An 18,297-nucleotide genomic window follows, 5' to 3' on the forward strand; every position below is an offset into this window, starting at 1 on the left:
CACCTGTGGACACACACTCCTTTAGGCTTTGGTTAAAGATATAGCAAATAGGGGCAATACAGTCTGCAATACCATTCTCAATAGTTTCCCATCAATGTTTTTGATGGATAACAATAGATGTTACACTTCTCCCACACTAACGTGACCAAATTCAAAACAGCAATATTTTTATTATTATATATTTTTATTCTGTTCACTGTTCAACGTTGTCATTTCATTTCTGAGTTTTTCCCGCTTTACTAGTGAAATAGTAATTGACATGATTGGCAGTATCGATAGGTTTCAACTTCAATAATGGATGGAGATGTATTGGGTTTTCTGCCCATGATATCATTTAAGGTACTCCAAAGTCTTCCATTGTATTTTATGTCATTTATCTTGGTTTGGTAAAATAATTCTTCACTATAGACGCTGTAGATGTCTGACTGCTGAAATTTTTCACACGATTCTACATATAACATCGGTGCACACACGGTTCACAAATGATATTCAGAGGTGCTAAGTACTGTACTCTTGGCCAGAAAATGCCATTTGTGTGTCTGGGCCTTTACAGTAACTATAAAACTGGGCTTGGAGCGTGGATTTGGCTCTGCCTCGCCTGTCTCACCACATGTTGATCCAGAGACAAAAAGATTTGCTTCTATGATGACTGGTGACTGGTGTCTTGGCATGGAACCTGATGATGTCACTGAGTGGAGCTCTACAGTAGATTAGGGAGAGGAGAGGGGAGTTCACTTGGAGGGGTTAGACCTGTTGGAACCAGGAGACTGTGATTCCTCTTCTCCTTTGCTCTTGGGTAAACTTTTCTCCTCCTCTCTTTCTCTCTCTCCTCTGCATTCTCCCTCTCTGACACACAACCTCTACAGTGTAATATCCCTGACAGGGAAAGCTGACATGGTTTGGTGGTTTTCAGAAATGGACTGCTTAATGAGGAAATCCAGCTATGCGATTACTGCTGCTAACTGCTGCATGCATTATGACAATTATAAAATGTGTTCAGCCCAGTGGTGACATCATAGACATACCTCAAGGACACTGATCATGATGATGATGATGATGATGATGACGACGGATTATATAATTAACCATCGTCCTTCAGGAAAAGCTGTTTTTGAAATGACTCATTCTCTGCATTAATTGTGTTAACATGGAATGTAAATAACACAATACAATGTATTACTTAAAGGTCAGCTGAGATTCTTTAACTTTACCTTTAGTTAATAAGAATTGCATAGGTATTGCTATTACTATGATATTATATAGATGTAAATGGTTAACATTGTTTAGGAATATAGTGAATTTCCTTAGGATATATCCACACGCTATCTGGGATTGGATGGACAAGTCTCTCATGTGGATAGAGCAGAGCTGTATCCTGAGGCCCTTCTCTGTATCCCTGCCTCTCCTCTGCGATCCGAGTAGAACTCTAATCTCTGACACACACTGCCACACGCACACGCCCTAAATCTCCTCGGTTTGGCTCAGATGAGGAGGAGAGTTGCCATGTGGGAAGGGTGGAATGAAGGGATAGGCCGAAGATTAGGTTTGGGCAGGAATGAAAGGTGGGTGGGTTGCTTCACACTCCGACCACCCACTCACACTGATGACCCGGCCAGACCATCCACTAACAATACCTCATTTCCATAAAACACAAGTCATAAATTGATTTAGCTATAAGCTGTATTAACACTACTAATATATAATTCTCCATGGCAGCTTAGGTCAGGTTTTTACTTTGTTTTAGTTTTTAAAAACTTTTCCTCCCATTCCCCAGAGTTTGTTCCTGTTCCCACCCGTTTGTCTTTCAGCTCTGTTATTTAGCAGCTTAGTCCCAGTGATTCTCCCCCTCTTTTTTGACATCTGCTTTGAAATTAATGGGCATGTTGGAAAGTAGGCTAAATCCAGAGTGGCAGCCTTTTCTCTCCTATTTTGAAATAAGTTTTGGAGGCAGTGGCCAGCTGAGCTGAGTGGACGATAAGCAGGGAGGGAAGCCATCTCTGTCTGCCCCCTCTAAGGGCTCCAACATACCAATAGTGCTTGCCTGCCGAGAGTACTTACAAACCGAGTGCCACACGATTTTACATTTAGAATCGCAAGAAATTACGGAGGTCAGACTCAACAGCGCGCTGAACATTCGGTGTGATGTGTGCTACCTTGCCCCGTCTGTCTAAGCCACACATCTCAGCCTTGTGGGACCATCTTAAAACCTAAGCCAGAGCAGAGGTTTCACTGTAACAGGTCTGTTCAGTTCTCACTGAAAACCAAGCTCTGTTATGGCCATCAGACTTAGGTTGAAAACCAACTTTCTTTATGTGGCGGGGAATGCCTGCAATGGTGGAAAAGTATATTGTATGTGTTCTCTTGTCATGTCACTTGAATGTACAGTACCAGTAAAAAAAAAAATTCAACTGTAGAATAATAATAATAGACATCAACACAATAAAATAACACATATGGAAATATGTAGTAACCCAAAAAGTGTTAAACAAATATATTTGAGATTCTTCAAAGTAGCCACCGTTTGCCTTGATGACAGCTTTGCACACTCTTGGCCTTCTCTCAACCAGCTTCACCTGGAATGCTTTTCTAACAGTCTTGAAGGAGTTCCCACATATGCTGAGCACTTGTTGGCTGCTTTTCCTTCACTCTGCAGTCCAGCTTATCCCAAACCATCTCAATTGGGTTGAGGTTGGGTGATTTGTGGAGGCCAGGTCATCTGATGCAGCACTCCATCACGCTCTTTCTTGGTCAAATAGCTCTTACACAGCCTGGAGGTGTGTTGGGTCATTGTCCTGTTGAAAAACAAATGATAGTCTCATTTGGGTTTTCCTGTCTGTGGCGGTCCTCATGACAGCCATTTTCATCATAGCCCTTGGTGGTTTTTGCGACTGCGTTTGAAGAAACTTTTAAAGTTCTTGAAATGTTACGGTTTTGACTGACCTTCATGTCTTAAAGTAATGATGGACTGTCGTTTGTCTTTGCTTATTTGATGTTCTTGCCGTAATGTGGACTTGGTCTTTTACCAAATAGGGTTATCTTCTGTATACCCCCCCTACCTTGTCACAACACAACTGATTGGCTCACACACATTAAGAAGGAAATAAATTCCACAAATTAACTTTTAAGAAGGCACACCTGTTAATTGAAATTCCAGGTGACTACCTCATGAAGCTGGTTGAGAGAATGCCAAGAGTGTGCAATACTGTCATCAAATCAAAGTGTGGCTACTTTGAAGAATCGCAAATATGAAATATATTTAGATTTGTTTAACACTTTTTTGGTTACTACATGTGTTATTTCATAGTTTTGATGTCTTCACTATTATTCTACAGTGTAGAATGGTACTGTATGTGCTGAAACATGGCAGTTTAGTACCCTCTCACCTCTGAGGTGATAACCAGCATGTCCATGTCCCGCACCGTGTATGAGTCTGATATACTCTAGCATACACTTCACGGGAAAGCATTAACCTTAAATGATTCCTCATGTAAAAGCAGCACCCCCCCCCCCCCCCCCACACACACTTACTTTGCTTGCTGCAGGCTTTGTGAGACTGACTGGGACTGTGATCTCTACAGAGGTGCCTTCATGTGGCCTTCTTTCCCAGGCTGGCTGCATGTAGAGCGGTGGAGGGCAGGGCTGGAGCTGGGAGGCTGGCTGATGAAAGCCCCAGCTCTCTGTGACTTGGACCTGTCTCTCTGATGCTTCCCCCTCCCTGCCCATCCCCCCTCCCTGCCTGTCCTCCCTGCTCCCCTTCTGGAGGATCACTGGTAGAGACTGCATGTTTGATCCTGCAAAGCTCTTGTTCATTGCCATATCCGCCTGACAAAACTCTCTCTCTCAATGTCTCTTTCTCTCGCTGTCTTTTACTCTCAGATAAGAGATGAGCCTCTTGCTATCTCTTCTTTTGTACAGCAGACATTGCTGTCGTCTACCCAAGTTTATTTTATATTTTATATTACAGGATGATTGGTGTCATAGATATCTGAGAAGTTAATTAAATTATCCTTGGGAGAGGTGCCTAGTATCCCACGGACAGGTTTGGATAATTTATGACTGTTTCTTCAAATCATGTGTTATACACAGCGGGTTGATATAAACGCCTGCCATGACGAGAGGTGTCTAAAAATGTACAGACAGACAACCCCTACACACACACACACACACACACACACACACACACATACACACACCAATGAGAAAGCTTTTATCTGAACAGTCATTAATTCGGAGGGACAGTGCCAAAAAGCTTTTCGATGTAATTGTCAGGGGAGTGTAAACAGGAAGTGTGCTTCATGCACAACGCTGTCAGCACCCGCCAAGGAATATGAAGCACGGACAGAAAATTTTAGACCTGCAGCGTAATGTTATGAGACATTTGACGCAATACACGGACCTTTAGCGGTGTTGTGGAAGTGTTGAATAACTTGTTCTACTCAGGCAGTATTCCCACTGCACAACAACAAGTCAAAGCTGGTCAGAAGGGCCCCCCAAACAGAAAATCATCCCCCAACCAAAAGTTGCTTGATTTTTTTTTTATGTCAGTTAAGATTATAACACGTTAAGATTTCAGCTAGGAATGAATCAGTGTAATGACCCTACATCAGCTATTGCTTATCACAGTCAGAGGGGTATGCCAAAAACATTCAGCTCGACAACCCTTCTGCCCAATTGCTCATTTGGCCTTTCTAGTTTGACAAGCATTCGGGAAAGGTATGTCAAGACAGCCCCAGGTTTAAAGTTAATTATTGATATTGGATAAGGCAATACATTCACAGAAAATGGTTACTTCTCCTTTCAAAAGCCAGTGCAATATATTCACTGCTGTTCATTACACACAGTTGAAGTCAGAAATGTACATACACCTTAGCCAAATACATTTAAACTCAGTTTTTGACAATTCCTGACATTTAGTCCTAGTAAAAAAATCCCTGTCTTAGGTCAGTTAGGATCACCACTTTATTTTAAGAATGTGAAATATCCGAATAATAGTAGAGAGAACGATTTATTTGAGCTAATATTTCTTTCATCACATTCCCAGTGGGACAAAAGTTTACATACACTCAATTAGTATTTGGTAGCATTGCCTTTAAATTGTTTAACTTGGGTCAAACGTTTCAGGTAGCCTTCCACAAGCTTCCCACAATAAGTTGGATGAATTTTGGCCCATTCTTCCTGACAGAGCTGGTGTAACTGAGTCAGGTTTGTATGCCTCCTTGCTCACACACGATTTTTCAGTTCTGTCCACAACATTTCTATGGGATTGAGGTCAGGGCTTTGTGATGGCCACTCCAATACCTTGACTTAGTTGTCCTTATGCCATTTTGCAACAACTTTGGAAGTATGCTTGGGATCATTGTCCATTTGGATGACATATTTTTGACCAAGTTTTAACTTCCTGACTGATGTCTTGAGATGTTGCTTGAATATATCCACATAATGTTCCTTTCTTATATCGCCATCTATTTTGTGAAGTGCACCAGTCCCTCCTGCAGCAAAGCACCCCCACAACATGATGCTGCCACCCCCGTGCTTCACGGTTGGGATGGTGTTCTTCAGCTTGCAAGCATCCCCCTTTTTTCTCCAAACATAACGATGCTCATTATGGACAAACAGTTCTAATTTTGTTTCATCAGCCCAGTGGACATTTCTCCAAAAAGTACGATCTTTGTCCCTATGTGCATTAGCAAATCGTAGTTTGGCTTTTTTTATGGTGGTTTTGGCGCAGTGGCTTCTTCCTTGCTGAGCGGTCTTTCAGGGTATGTCTATATAGGACTCGTTTTACTGTGGATATAGATACTTTTGTACCTGTTTCCTCCAGCATCTTCACAAGGTCCTTTGCTGATGTTCTGGGATTGATTTGCACTTATCGCACCAAAGTACGTTCTTCTCTAGGAGACAGAATGCGTCTCCTTCCTGAGCGGTATGACGACTGCGTGGTCCCATGGTGTTGATAAACAATTGTTGGAAAAATGACTTGTACAAAGTAGATGTCCTAACCGACTTGCCAAATTATAGTTTGTTAACAAGACATTTGTGGAGTGGTTGAACAACTAGTTTTAATGACTCCAACCTAAGTCTATGTAAACTTCCGACTTCAACTGTATCTCCAGTGGTTATTGTTGTTATTGTTTCTCACTAAAAATCACAAGAATCCCACAATTTCATCTGTAAATTGCCTGTAAATTGCCTGTGGTGTGAAGCTGAGCTGAGCTGGCTGGGTAGCTGGCTGGCTGATTGAATGATTGTTTACATTGGTGGACACATGGAGGGTAGGCAGGCTGATTAAAGCCCCAGAGGCTGATGGGTAATTAACAGGCTGCTCTCCATGTTAATAGCATTAGTCACCTCCCAGGTAATCCTGAATCACACCAGCTGTACTCCCTTACATTCCTATACACCTCAGGCCAACTACGCCATAAGTCCTCTCAAAGGCTTTAATACTGTTTTTTTAATGTGATTATCATTATATTTCCATGCTGTTTCATAGATAGGTTTTGATTTTAAAATTTGATTCAGAGGAAGATGTTTATGTTATAGGTTTCATTTCAGGTATGGGAATGAGACTTGGGGGTGACCTCCCCATGGTATAAAAGCATTTGAATAATGTAGGCTTTTATTATAACCTCAGTGTAAGGGGTGCGTAACTGGTGGCAGAGAAGTCAGATGCAGGAGAGCAGAACTAGGTAACAGCCAGAGCAGTTTAATATCAAAACCAACGGCATAAAGACATAACCGACATGGGTACAAAACCCGACGAGCACCAGTACACATGTGCACAAGCACTTACAAACAAACAATTACACAGAAAGACATGGGGGGAACAGAGGGTTAAATGCACAACACTTAATGAGGGAAATGAGAACCAGGTGTGTAGGAAAATAAGACAAAACAAATGGAAAATGAAAAGTGGATCAACGATGGCTAGAAGACCAGTGACGCTGACCGCCGAACTCCGCCCGTACAAGGAGAGGAACCGACTTCGGTGGAAGTCGTGACACTCAGAAACTGATTGACTTTAACTGAGTATCGAACCCTGATAGTCATCACTCGGCATGCCATGGTCAACTGTCCCACTATTTTGACTTTTGGCTTGGGGCCCATAGTTGACATAAAACATTTGAGAGGTTATGTGATCCCGTTAGTTGGTGCACTAGCTCAAATAAATAAATATTGTACATAGTTCTGCTACCATGTTTCTATTTTGTTTATGTCAACATTGCCTTCTTTTTTCTTTTCTTTTTTACAATATGACTATAGTGTTTTTTAAGCAAAATAGATTTATCATCATGTTATGAATGTAGTGTTCCCAAGTTAAAGAGGTGCAGGCAGAAAATGGATGTCACAGGCACAAAGAAGCCAACATTCAAAGTTTGGTTTGAGGCTATGTGACAAAGCACCCGTGGTGTGTGAATAAAGCATGTCAGGTGAATTTGAGGTATTATGGGACATCATGGGTCTGCTGATGTTCCTAATATGCAGCAGTGTTTAAACATGTAAATGTGTTTCTAATTAAACTCATTATAGGCTAGTATAAACCTCTCTCCTTTAGTGAACCCAAACTAGTTTTTATTTGGCGAAAACACACTCAGTGCTGCTGTTACACTGGGCACTCGCTCTATAAAAACATAGATTGCCCCCTCTCCATGTATGGTGTTTCTGACCTTCCCAGGGAATGGTGCTGAAGGAGCTAGATCTAAGACTGAATCTAAATCACTGCTCTGAAAAATAGCTTGGTGAGGAAGGAGGGAGAAGGTCTGGGAGAAGATGAATGTAGTCCTGTGCTCCCCACTCTGGTGTCATAGATTACCTGGCCATTGATCGGGTGTAGTCTCTGATTCTCAGAAGCCTTCTCCACACATTACTCATGGGGCTGAGACAACAACATAACTAGAATGAGATTCTATTTCTATGCTACTGACAATCAGAGATTCCTAATACACTGCTTCTCTCCAATGTCTATGGTACACAGCCCATTCTGCACCTAGAGTACATAAACAACCTCTTAATCAGCCGTGCCGGTTGTCCATCCGTAGGTCTCATACATGATCTTTGTTTGCACTCAGATTTTGCAAGTTGACCTAATTATGAAGAACAGGGTTGGAAAGGGCAGGGGAATGTGGGTCTTGACTTTTCCCGGCCCATACCTCTGGCTTGTCTAAAGACAACAGGAAGTTAACTCTCCATAGTGACCAGAGCAGCCAAGTATGTGATGACATAAGGAAAATCTCAACCACGCTCTAGATAGGCTTTATCACGCGAGGGTGAAAGTCCTGTGTCAGAAAACAAAACAAAGAAATATTGCATGTCATTTTTCACCCATTTGCAACCTCAGAGGAGGCAGTGTGATGAATTATTACTTTGCAGAAAGATGTGGGGGGAAACAAGCATTGAAAGAAAAGGAAATGGAAAATGAGCTCAGACAGAATTGAGGTGATAAAGGCTTTTTGCTGCCTTTTGTCTTCTGCTGGCCTGGGTCCAATCATCTCCTACTCTTCTCCTTCCCATGGTCGTCATCATGCTCTGCTCTCTCTCTCTCGCTCGCTCGCTCGCTCACACACACACACACACACACACACACACACACACACACACACACACACACACACACACACACACACACACACACACACACACACACACACACACGTGGTGGAGGCATACACATCAGTCAGCCTATTCTAGTGACTGACTGATGACACCCACCAGGGTTTAGTCAAAGGTCCACCTGTTGATTGACAATGGCATAGATGACGTCACATGATTAGGGTGGATTGGGGATTGAAGCTGTGTAGCCCACATGTTGAGGCACATGTATTTTGCAGCTGATTGGATCTAGCTGTGGCGAGCTCTGCCTGGTACTGTGAGAGAGACAGTAGTACCATGAACTTGAAGGAATAGCTTGTCTCTATTCTCTCCATTATCGATGAGAGCACATCCTTTGTACCCAGCTGAGGATAGTTCTGCTTCAGCGGGCAGAGTACCTTCATGACAGTTATTTTCTCTCTCTTTCCCCCAATCTACTTCACATTTATCACACAGCTTTTTTTCCCCTTAAGAGGACTTCCTTTCAGTTGACTGAAGTTCACTGGTTTTCTATTTTCAGCAGATTGACCTGTGTGTTTGTGTGAAAGAGAGACCGAGAGAGAGACATTTGAAATGTCTTTATTCTTTTGAAACTTCTGTGAATGTAATGTTTACTGTTCCTTTTTATTGTTTATTTCACTTTTGTTGTTTATGTTAACATATGTTTCCCATGCCAGTAAATCCCTTGAATTTAATTGACAGAAAGAGAGAGAGTGAGAGAGAGAGAGACGAAGAGAGAGCGAGAAAGACATGTTAGTTGCACTATACACTCAAGGGTTGGGGAGTAACTGATTACATGTAATTATAGCATTTTTTTTTTAACTGTAGTCAATTACGTTACTAGCAAAAATATTGTAAACAGATTACAGATACTTTTTTAAAAACTAGATAATTACTTCTTGGATTAATTTTAAATTCAGAAAGGATGTTTGTGAAAACAGTATGACACCTTTCTCTTTTCTCAATGACATTCAATTCAGTTAAGTTTGTTCCACCTGAGCGAGTCAGAGACCACTATGATGACACACCAAGTGCGTTGATGGATCCTTTTTGTCTTCTTCCAATGACTCTTAAGTAACGGAAAGTAATCAGAATACTTTACTGAATTTGGGTAATCCAAAAGTTACGTTACTGATTACAATTTTGGACATGTAACTAGTAACTTTAACGGATTACATTTAGAAAGTAACCTTCCCAACCCTGGTACACTTCCCTAGTTAAGTATTCCTCTTATCTCAGAACTGCCCCTAAAGGCAATTAGCTTGTGTGGTTACATCTTAATATACAGTGGGAGCAAAGGTGAAGGTGGATTTGCCTCAATTATCTCAACCATTCTGAAAACCTAGTGCACCTCTCCCTCTGGAGTCTGGCTTTTCCAATGAATTATCATCCTTTGTAATGGAGATTAACCTTTCTAAAAACCTGTAAACCTGTGCAAATTTGAAAGGCTTCATGTGTTGTGTGTTGGGGCTTGATCTAATAACATGGGTGCTCCGTGCCCTTATATGGGGCTTTAGGGGTAATGCTATCAGATTAATACTTGCATAGTGCCTCCATGTATTATTCATGGAGCGTCTGCCTCCCCAATTAGCCTGAGCAGGGCCTTGCTCTTGACTGGCTTTAACATCTGTGCGACCCGGAAGTCTGCCTGCCGTCAGGGATAACAGTGGGGAAAGGGGTCCGTGGCCCCCTGATGTCCTCCAGGCCCCCTGGGTGTCTGTTCACACACACCACCAATCAAAGGGTGTGGCTGACTACCTATCCCCAGAGAGAAGGGTGTTTGTAAGCCTAAGGGCAGGGCTGGTGAGAGGATGAAAGACAGAGCATGGACTTCCATGTGTGTGTTCTCGTAGCACAAAATAGTCAACATACTGTAGTATCTAGCACAGTTTTACAAATACTTGAGGTGTTCAACTGTAGGTTTCACGGATCCACACACACACACACACACACACACACACACACACACACACACACACACACACACACACACACACACACACACACACACACACACACCTCTCTCCCTGTAGCACCTCACCCATCTGTCAGAAGCAGTGCAGCCTCTTTTATGTGGGCTGCTGTGGAGGACAGCAAAGGGTTGCGTGGGCTATAGATAGATTGAAATGGTCAAATAAATCTAACACGGTACAACCATGCAGGTGGATAATGCATTTCAAATCATTCAGGATGATACACAAAAGTGGTCGTCTTAAATAAATGGTTAAATATGAACAAACATAAACATAGTAGTTGAAGGCTACACAGTAGACCTAACCTACTAGGCATCGGTGGGTTATACATAGAACACACAACAAAACAAAGGACATGGCGACGTTGCCATAGCCTAGGCCCTAGAGCAGACCTCCCTCACTAGATCAGCAATCTCAGGTTCCTTAACTTAGTTAGAGGATGGTGATGCCAGGTGGTCCTGATGTCGTCCTCAGCTCCGCCTCTCCGTAGCCTGGACTTCGTACTCATCTACAACTAATGTGTAGCCTCACTTGGGTGATGCCTCTGCTGCTGCTACAGCGCAAGAAAAGCCCACCACACATCAATCCAGAGCAGTAGTCATGTTCAGTACGAGCTCTCTCCATTTCCATAATGCAGTCAGGTCTCATTGATCAAAAAGCAGCCGTTGCTGAGATGCATCTTTTAAATGCAAACATTGTACATTAGCCAGCTTGCTAGCCAGCCAACCTGTCATCGGTCCTGCAACTCTGTGGGTAAAAACAACCAGATATATCCAATCAACAACCCAATGACTAATCAAAAACAAAAAAAGCTGATTTAAAAAACTAAACTAGAACTAAAATACGTAACAAATGTACAGAGCTCTCTGTTTAGGCTGCCTTACAGCGCCATGGCAACCACAGAAGCTGCTCTCTCTCTCTTTCCCCCCTGCAGTGTTCTGTTCCATTCTGTTCTCACTTTGCAGAGGTGTGTGGAGTGATTCACTCCTGTAGACACAGCACCACACAGCACCAACCGCTGTCTTTGTGTTTTAAATGACTGTGTTTGTCTGCTTGACTCTCTCCTAGACAGCCTTCACTCTCTCCCACTGACTAAACTAATCCTGTGACTGACTGTCTGATCCAGTCACTGACTCATATCGGCTGTCTCAGTCTGCGTGAATCCATCTCTTCATCTCTCCACTCCCCGTCTCTCCGCAGACTGTATTCCCATCTTTTCCCCCTAGCTTGCTCAGTTGCTCCATACTTGTTCTTTTTTCATCATCCTCAGACACAACAACCCTTCTCCTCCTCTCCCCCACAGGGCTTGTTCTTTCCCGGCTTTCCCCCTCATCGTTTTCTCTTTTCCCTGACACCAAAGCACCTCAGTTTTGCCAAAACAACCCTCATCGCCTTCTCCTCCCCCTCCTCACTCCCCCTTTCCATCCCTTTCATTTCAGAGAGCTCGGGTTTATGAGGAAGCTCTAATTTGCATCCCATCATATCTGAAGAAGTGGGGTTGCAGTGCCCCCCAGGGTTACGGTACCTCCACAGCGTTGTGGTAATGCATTATTCTCTGTGTGATGGGGTGGGGTTGGGCAAGCCCCCCCCTCCCTCCTCCCCCGAGGGGCTGTCAGGGGATGACAGCTTTTTGCTTCCTGCTTCTTTTTGCTGTTCAACCTTGTCATCCTCATCTTCCTGTTTCTCTTCTCCGCCCCAAACCAACAAGTCTTCTGTCTTGTTAACGCCGGTTGTTGGCTGTTGTTTGCTCTATTAGAAGTCAGAAGTCCAAGTCGGAGATGTCACTTCAGTAGAACACAAACACACACACACACACACACACACACACACACACACACACACACACACACACACACACACACACACACACACACACACACACACACACACACACACACACACACACACACACACACACACACACACAGGCTAGAAGATACACAAACACAGTGTCCCTCCAGGTGTGTCTTTTTCCATGGCTAGTGGGTTCCGGGCTTGGTCATGGTGTTTGTGTGTCACGACAGATCATGATACTGTATGCCGTCTTCAATGTTGGACTGGGCTACTCTTTGTAAACATGGAGGGTTGTTGGTGAAACCAAGTCTAATATGTCTTAATAATAAGAATGGCTTGATAAGAAATGGCTTATTGCTGTTTGAGATACAAGAGATGTGCTAAATGAACTATTTCACACAGAAAAAAAAGACAAGACTAGTTATGGATATGTGGGGTAACACAGACTAATCCCATGTGTGTTGTCTTCAGGCCAGCAGCAGCTTGAGGAGCTGACCGTGTTTAGTGTGTCCCGGGTGTGTTCAGAGCTGGTCTGTGTGTGTGTTTTCCACTGAGCAGATCATAATTCTCCCGTCCCCCCTCATCTCTGTTACGTACAATAGGCTACATACATTAGAATGCCCTCCACATAGTCACTTCTATGATCTCTATCTGGAGCCACCCACTCCAACCACCTCTTGCAAATGTTACATTTTATCCCTGGCAAAAGAATACACTTTTTTTCCTCTCCTTTTGAAGATCAGCAGACATGATAACCTTAGCTGGTGAACTGCAAATGCTACGGCAGCGGGCTAGCCAATCACATTTCTCGTTGCTGGCCGGTGTGGCTCTCTTATAGGGCTCAGTGCGGTGACTATCTCTGTAGGGATGTGCTGCATGAATGTGAATGAGTCAGAAGGTCTCTGAGGTCTGGACACACAGGATGAATATCCATGACAATGGACAATAACGGATCATATCATATCTAAAACACATAGGCCTATTCACTTAAAAATGCTACTAACATGAAAACACAGCAGGTGCCACCCCCCCCCAAAAAAATCCAAATGTAACGTACATCCCGACATCAACACGCATTCCATAGCAGCTGAAAGGAGTCACGGACTTGTTTCAAGCTCAAAGATTTAATTGGGGCCACAACAAATCTGGACTCATCATGAGGGGCCTCAGTGGCTGGCGAGTCTGCGTACCCACATCCATACCCACACACGCAGTCAAACCCTGACTGAGATCTTAAAATAATTGTTTCTTTTTAAATTGGAAATCGGTCCTACGGCCATGCCTGTTGCCCATCCCTGCTATAGAAAGAAGGTTCATATAGTAGCTACAACATCAGTGCATAAGGCCGGTGGCTTATACCAAATGGTGTCTAATATGTACTTCCAAATCCAATGATGTCTAAATCCATGCTAGAGGGAAAGCACAGTTCATACAGCACATCTCCTATACCTGAAGAGGTGACCCTAAGTGTGGGTTTGAGTCAGTGATAATACTATGAGATACGATGACATGGCTTGGAGGACAATGCTAGGAGACAGGTGGTCCCTCAGGTGGCCTGTGTTGTCTGATTCAGAGCACTACAGTACTTCAGTCCCAGACTTAGACTGAGCCTCAGGAGCACAATCAGTCTGTCATCAGGTTTGATCATACTTAACATACATACAGGCGGAGGAGGTGGTGAGCCTGTCGATCATGGCCAGGAAATAAAATAGGCCAATTCTCTAAAATATATCACACTGATATTGCTTGTTAACCGATCCTGTTTAATAACTAGGAGTCAGATTGAGCTAGAAATAGTTCAGATGTTCACAGCAGTCCCTCATTTCAGTACAACAGTTTGTTCCCTCTTTTACTTTTGTCAATTTAAAATTCACGTCACTCTATAATCAATATTGTTCATTAGGTATCATTTCAATGGCCATTATCGCAACATCTCAGCACATACATCATTTAACAGATGAAGAACACTATTAGGAAAATACTCCTCAACATTGAACCTTCTCATTACTGAGCATGTGCACCTGCTGGATAAAAACTATGTCCATGGGACCAGGGAGGCGCTCTCCCAAAACATCTATCCACAAACAAGCCGTGGTGGTGGGTATAAGTTGGCAATACTGTACAACGTAACTTTAAACTCTAATAAACAATGTTAGCATTTTTACTCGCGTGTTATCTTTTGTTAAAAAAACAGTGGGACATGTTTAGCGATAGGAATATGCTTGAAAAGGTTAGCAGTTGTGTAAAATCACTTTAAAGTACTACTTAAATAATTTTTGGGGGTATCTGTACTTTACTTTACTATTTATATTTTTGACTACTTTTATACTTTTACTTCACTACATTCCTAAAGAAAATAATGTGTTTTTTACCCCATTTATTTTCTCTGACACCCAAAAGTACTCGTTATATTTTGAATGCTTAGCGGGACAGGAAAACACCTAAAGAGAAAACCCCCTTTCATCCCCATTGCATCTGATCTGGTGGACTTTCTAAACACAAATGATTTGTTGATTATGTCTGAGTGCTATCCGTAAATCTAAAAAAACAAGAAAATCATGCCGTCTGGTTTACTTAATAGAAGGAATTCAAAATGATTTATACTTTTACTTCTGATACTTAAGTATATTTAAAACCAAATACTTTTTTACTTTTACTCAAGTAGGATTTTACTTGGTGACTTTTACTTGAGTCATTTTCTATGAAGGTATCTTTACATTTACGCAAGTATGCAAATTGGGTACTTTTTCCGCCACTGAATGTTAGCAACATAAACAATCATTACACTTGAAGGGCTAGAAAGCAATGCAGTGTAATGTCCAAACTGATGGGAACTCACAAGTGCGCATCGTCACAGATCTCCACACTGTTTCTGACATTGTGGCGTTTCCTTTCTCTCTCTTCCAGTTTCTGTGTCTGAAGAACATCCGGACATTCCTCAAGGTGTGCCACGACAAGTTTGGCCTGCGGAACAGTGAACTGTTTGACCCGTTCGACCTGTTTGATGTCAGGGACTTCGGCAAGGTGAGTGATGTTGATTTTGGATGGGAGGTCATTGTGGTTTGGGCCCTCATGACAAGGCTGTGTGTAGCTATTGAAGTGTTGAGTGTTCTGCCCTGCCCAATGTCTTACTCGGAGATAGGATATTCTTTCCCAATGTGATATAACAGGGTAAAACTGTTGCTCCTGCTTCTCAGAAAATATAATATGCCTGGTTATGGAGAGCCAGTATTGTTGGAATGATAAGCTCAGCACAGATTTGATTAGAATATGGGATGTTTTGGGTGAAATGTAATAGTAATGTTTTTACAGCTCACACTCAGATCTGACTACTGTTGCAGCAGGGTATTGTGCATTTCAGTTTTCAGAGCATACGGTGTCACTTCAGGGTCAGCGCTTTGTGCATGTGTCAGTGAGTGTGGTTGGGTGAATATGTACATCTTTGTTTTATGCCAGTGTGTGAGATGGTACATGTTTTTTTCTGGAAGCTGTGTGCGTGTGCGTGTGCGTGTGTGTGTGCGTGTGCGTGTGTGTGTGTGTGTGTGTGTGTGTGTGTGCATGTGCGTGTGTGTGTGTGGCTCAGCAGCAGGAGGCTGACTCATTTCCAGGTATTACTGTGAGGGGTGGGGGTTAGGGACAGGATATAAGCACTGGGGTATTACAGTATCCCTTCTGCTCTGTCTGGGTGTGGGCCTCAGCTTGCAGTTAAACCCTCCTGTTCTCTTCACTTGCCCTGGGTGCCCTGGAGGTGTCCGTGTTAGATCCAGGGAACATTTAACTGGATCTCTCTCTTTACAGCTAATCCTATTTACTGTGAACCATGGGGGATGGTTGAGGTCTCGCCAGGCTAGTGGGTTACTAAAGCATTGCACATATGCAGAGTGATGTCATAGGAAACTGTATATATCTAGTGCCAGTATACAGTATGCTGTGATGCTAGGATTAGTTTGTACTATTTTTTCCACTGTTGTCTCTAGGTGGAATGAGTCAGATCAGGGGTGTTTGTTGATGGTGTAAATGGCCTTCCGGGGCTGAAGTTTGAGGTGTGGATAAATGTATGATTGGGAACAGGATTGAATTAGCTATAGGACATACTTTAATCTTCACTGTGAGTGTCATCAGATCCTCTGGCCATGCCCTCCAGGCTCAGTTGACATGGACTGTTTTGGCATTTAACCCCATGAAAATTCTTATCTGACAGATGTATGGACATGGAGGCCAGAAGAGTTTGGCATTTTGTAGATGTCTGGGAGTGAGTCAATGAGCTCACAGTAAATTATATTAAAATTGGGCCCCAGTCAGAATCAATCCTACACACCCTCCACATGTCAATTTGGAAATTGCGTTTTTCATGGTCTCAGAGGTGGCAAGCTTGTCTTCGCATTGATTTTCCATTAAGGGAAAGCATCACATTATAATATATTGACGTGAACATATCCCCTGTAATGTGGCTTACATTTAAATGTGTGGGTGCGTGTGCGTGCGTTCCCTATTAAGCAAAGATAAAGGAGGGTATTTGTCTTCTTGTAGAAAGGCTGGTTAGATAGCCTCTTGAACTTTTTCTTCCTACTCCTTTGTTAACTTTTTTATACTTACGACATGGATTTTCTTCTTGAAAGTGTTTTATGATGTTTAACACGGGGTATGGGTGAGAGGGGTTGGGGATCAGGGGGCTTGAATCAGATGCATCTGATCTAGATTCATCAGCTTCTTCTTCTCCTCATCCTCTCATACTGTATGTTTGCACTGGCTCGCTGTCAGGGGCAACAGAGTTCACCTTCCACCCTTCCAATCCATCTCTCTCTCTCTAATGATGGCCTATCCCGGGTCATATGATTGGGAGACAGAGGGAGATGGGGCTAACAGGCCCACAGTGCTGCAGGCATAGCAATTGCACCCTCAGAACCTCCTCCCACCCCCCTCTCAGTGATCTTGTTCTGGGTTGTTGAAACAGCCTCAAACCTTCTCCATTGCCCCTCTCTCCTCCACACATTCTCCCACACTACCCTCCTCCTGCACCCCAACTCCCTTCTCCTTTTCTCACCACCATCACCGATTACCACCCGGGATAGAAGCTCTTGTTCCACACAGATGAACAGAACCCCCCCCTTCATTAGATATTCATTATGACATCATTAGCGATGAAAACAGCTTATTACAGTAGACCCGGGGGAACGCTTGGGTCTAAACGTTCCCTCCACTACCTCCCAACAGCCTTGATTTTCTACCTTTTAATTAGCTTCCCAGAGAAACATGGCTGTCATTTAAATGAACATGGCAATCAGTTTGTTTGGCTGTTGAGATGGTGAGCATAATTAGGCTGCACCTGTTAACCGTTTATCAGTATTGGGGGATTTCCGGTCTGTCTGTGACTTGTGGCCGATGATGAGAGATGGAAGTTCTGACATCCTGCACTGTCATCTTCATTAGGCAAAGCATTGTTCTTTAAAATGCAGACAGCGAAAACAGTTTATATTATTTCTACACGAAACTGACTTTGAATTGTAACTGATTCATGGACAAGCTAAGCTTTCAGAATGTAATTCATTGAATTGATATTGTGGCATCAAGGTAAATGGCATTTTGCAATGGCTGTGTGCATTTGAGTGCAACATTGTCTGACAGCCTGTGCAATGAGAAGAAGCCCAGAGATGAAGTAACAATCACTTTACTAAAGTAACGTGAAGGACAAGGGAACGATTTACAGTCAAACTCAGTTGCACATGACTGCACTCTCTTTCAGCTGCATCCCACTCTACATCAAAATTGCCATTGTTTTGAGCAATGGCGATTTTAGCATGTCCATCTCGGTGGGGCAAAACATTTATAAATGTGGAATGCATGCCAGCAAAGCCACTACACAACACAACCCTAAATAATACATTAATTGCACTATAACGGTGACAAATGGTGCCCATAAAGCTGTCCCAACAGCAGAGTCCCA

At 42.9% G+C, this 18,297-nt stretch overlaps 1 protein-coding gene across 13 annotated transcripts in view; it reads left to right on the forward strand.

The window, feature by feature from the left end:
• Positions 1-18,297, forward strand: part of LOC139408681 (guanine nucleotide exchange factor VAV2-like) — a 227,302-nt gene that overhangs the window by 40,632 nt on the left and 168,373 nt on the right. For all 13 annotated transcript variants that reach the window (XM_071152868.1, XM_071152876.1, XM_071152871.1 and 10 more), the window contains exon 2: positions 15,261-15,377. In XM_071152868.1, the coding sequence (XP_071008969.1) occupies positions 15,261-15,377 (117 nt within the window). The remainder of the gene's footprint in view (positions 1-15,260; positions 15,378-18,297) is intronic.

Source organism: Oncorhynchus clarkii, chromosome 5, assembly GCF_045791955.1.
Source record: "Oncorhynchus clarkii lewisi isolate Uvic-CL-2024 chromosome 5, UVic_Ocla_1.0, whole genome shotgun sequence".
Classification (NCBI taxonomy): Eukaryota; Metazoa; Chordata; class Actinopteri; order Salmoniformes; family Salmonidae; genus Oncorhynchus; species Oncorhynchus clarkii.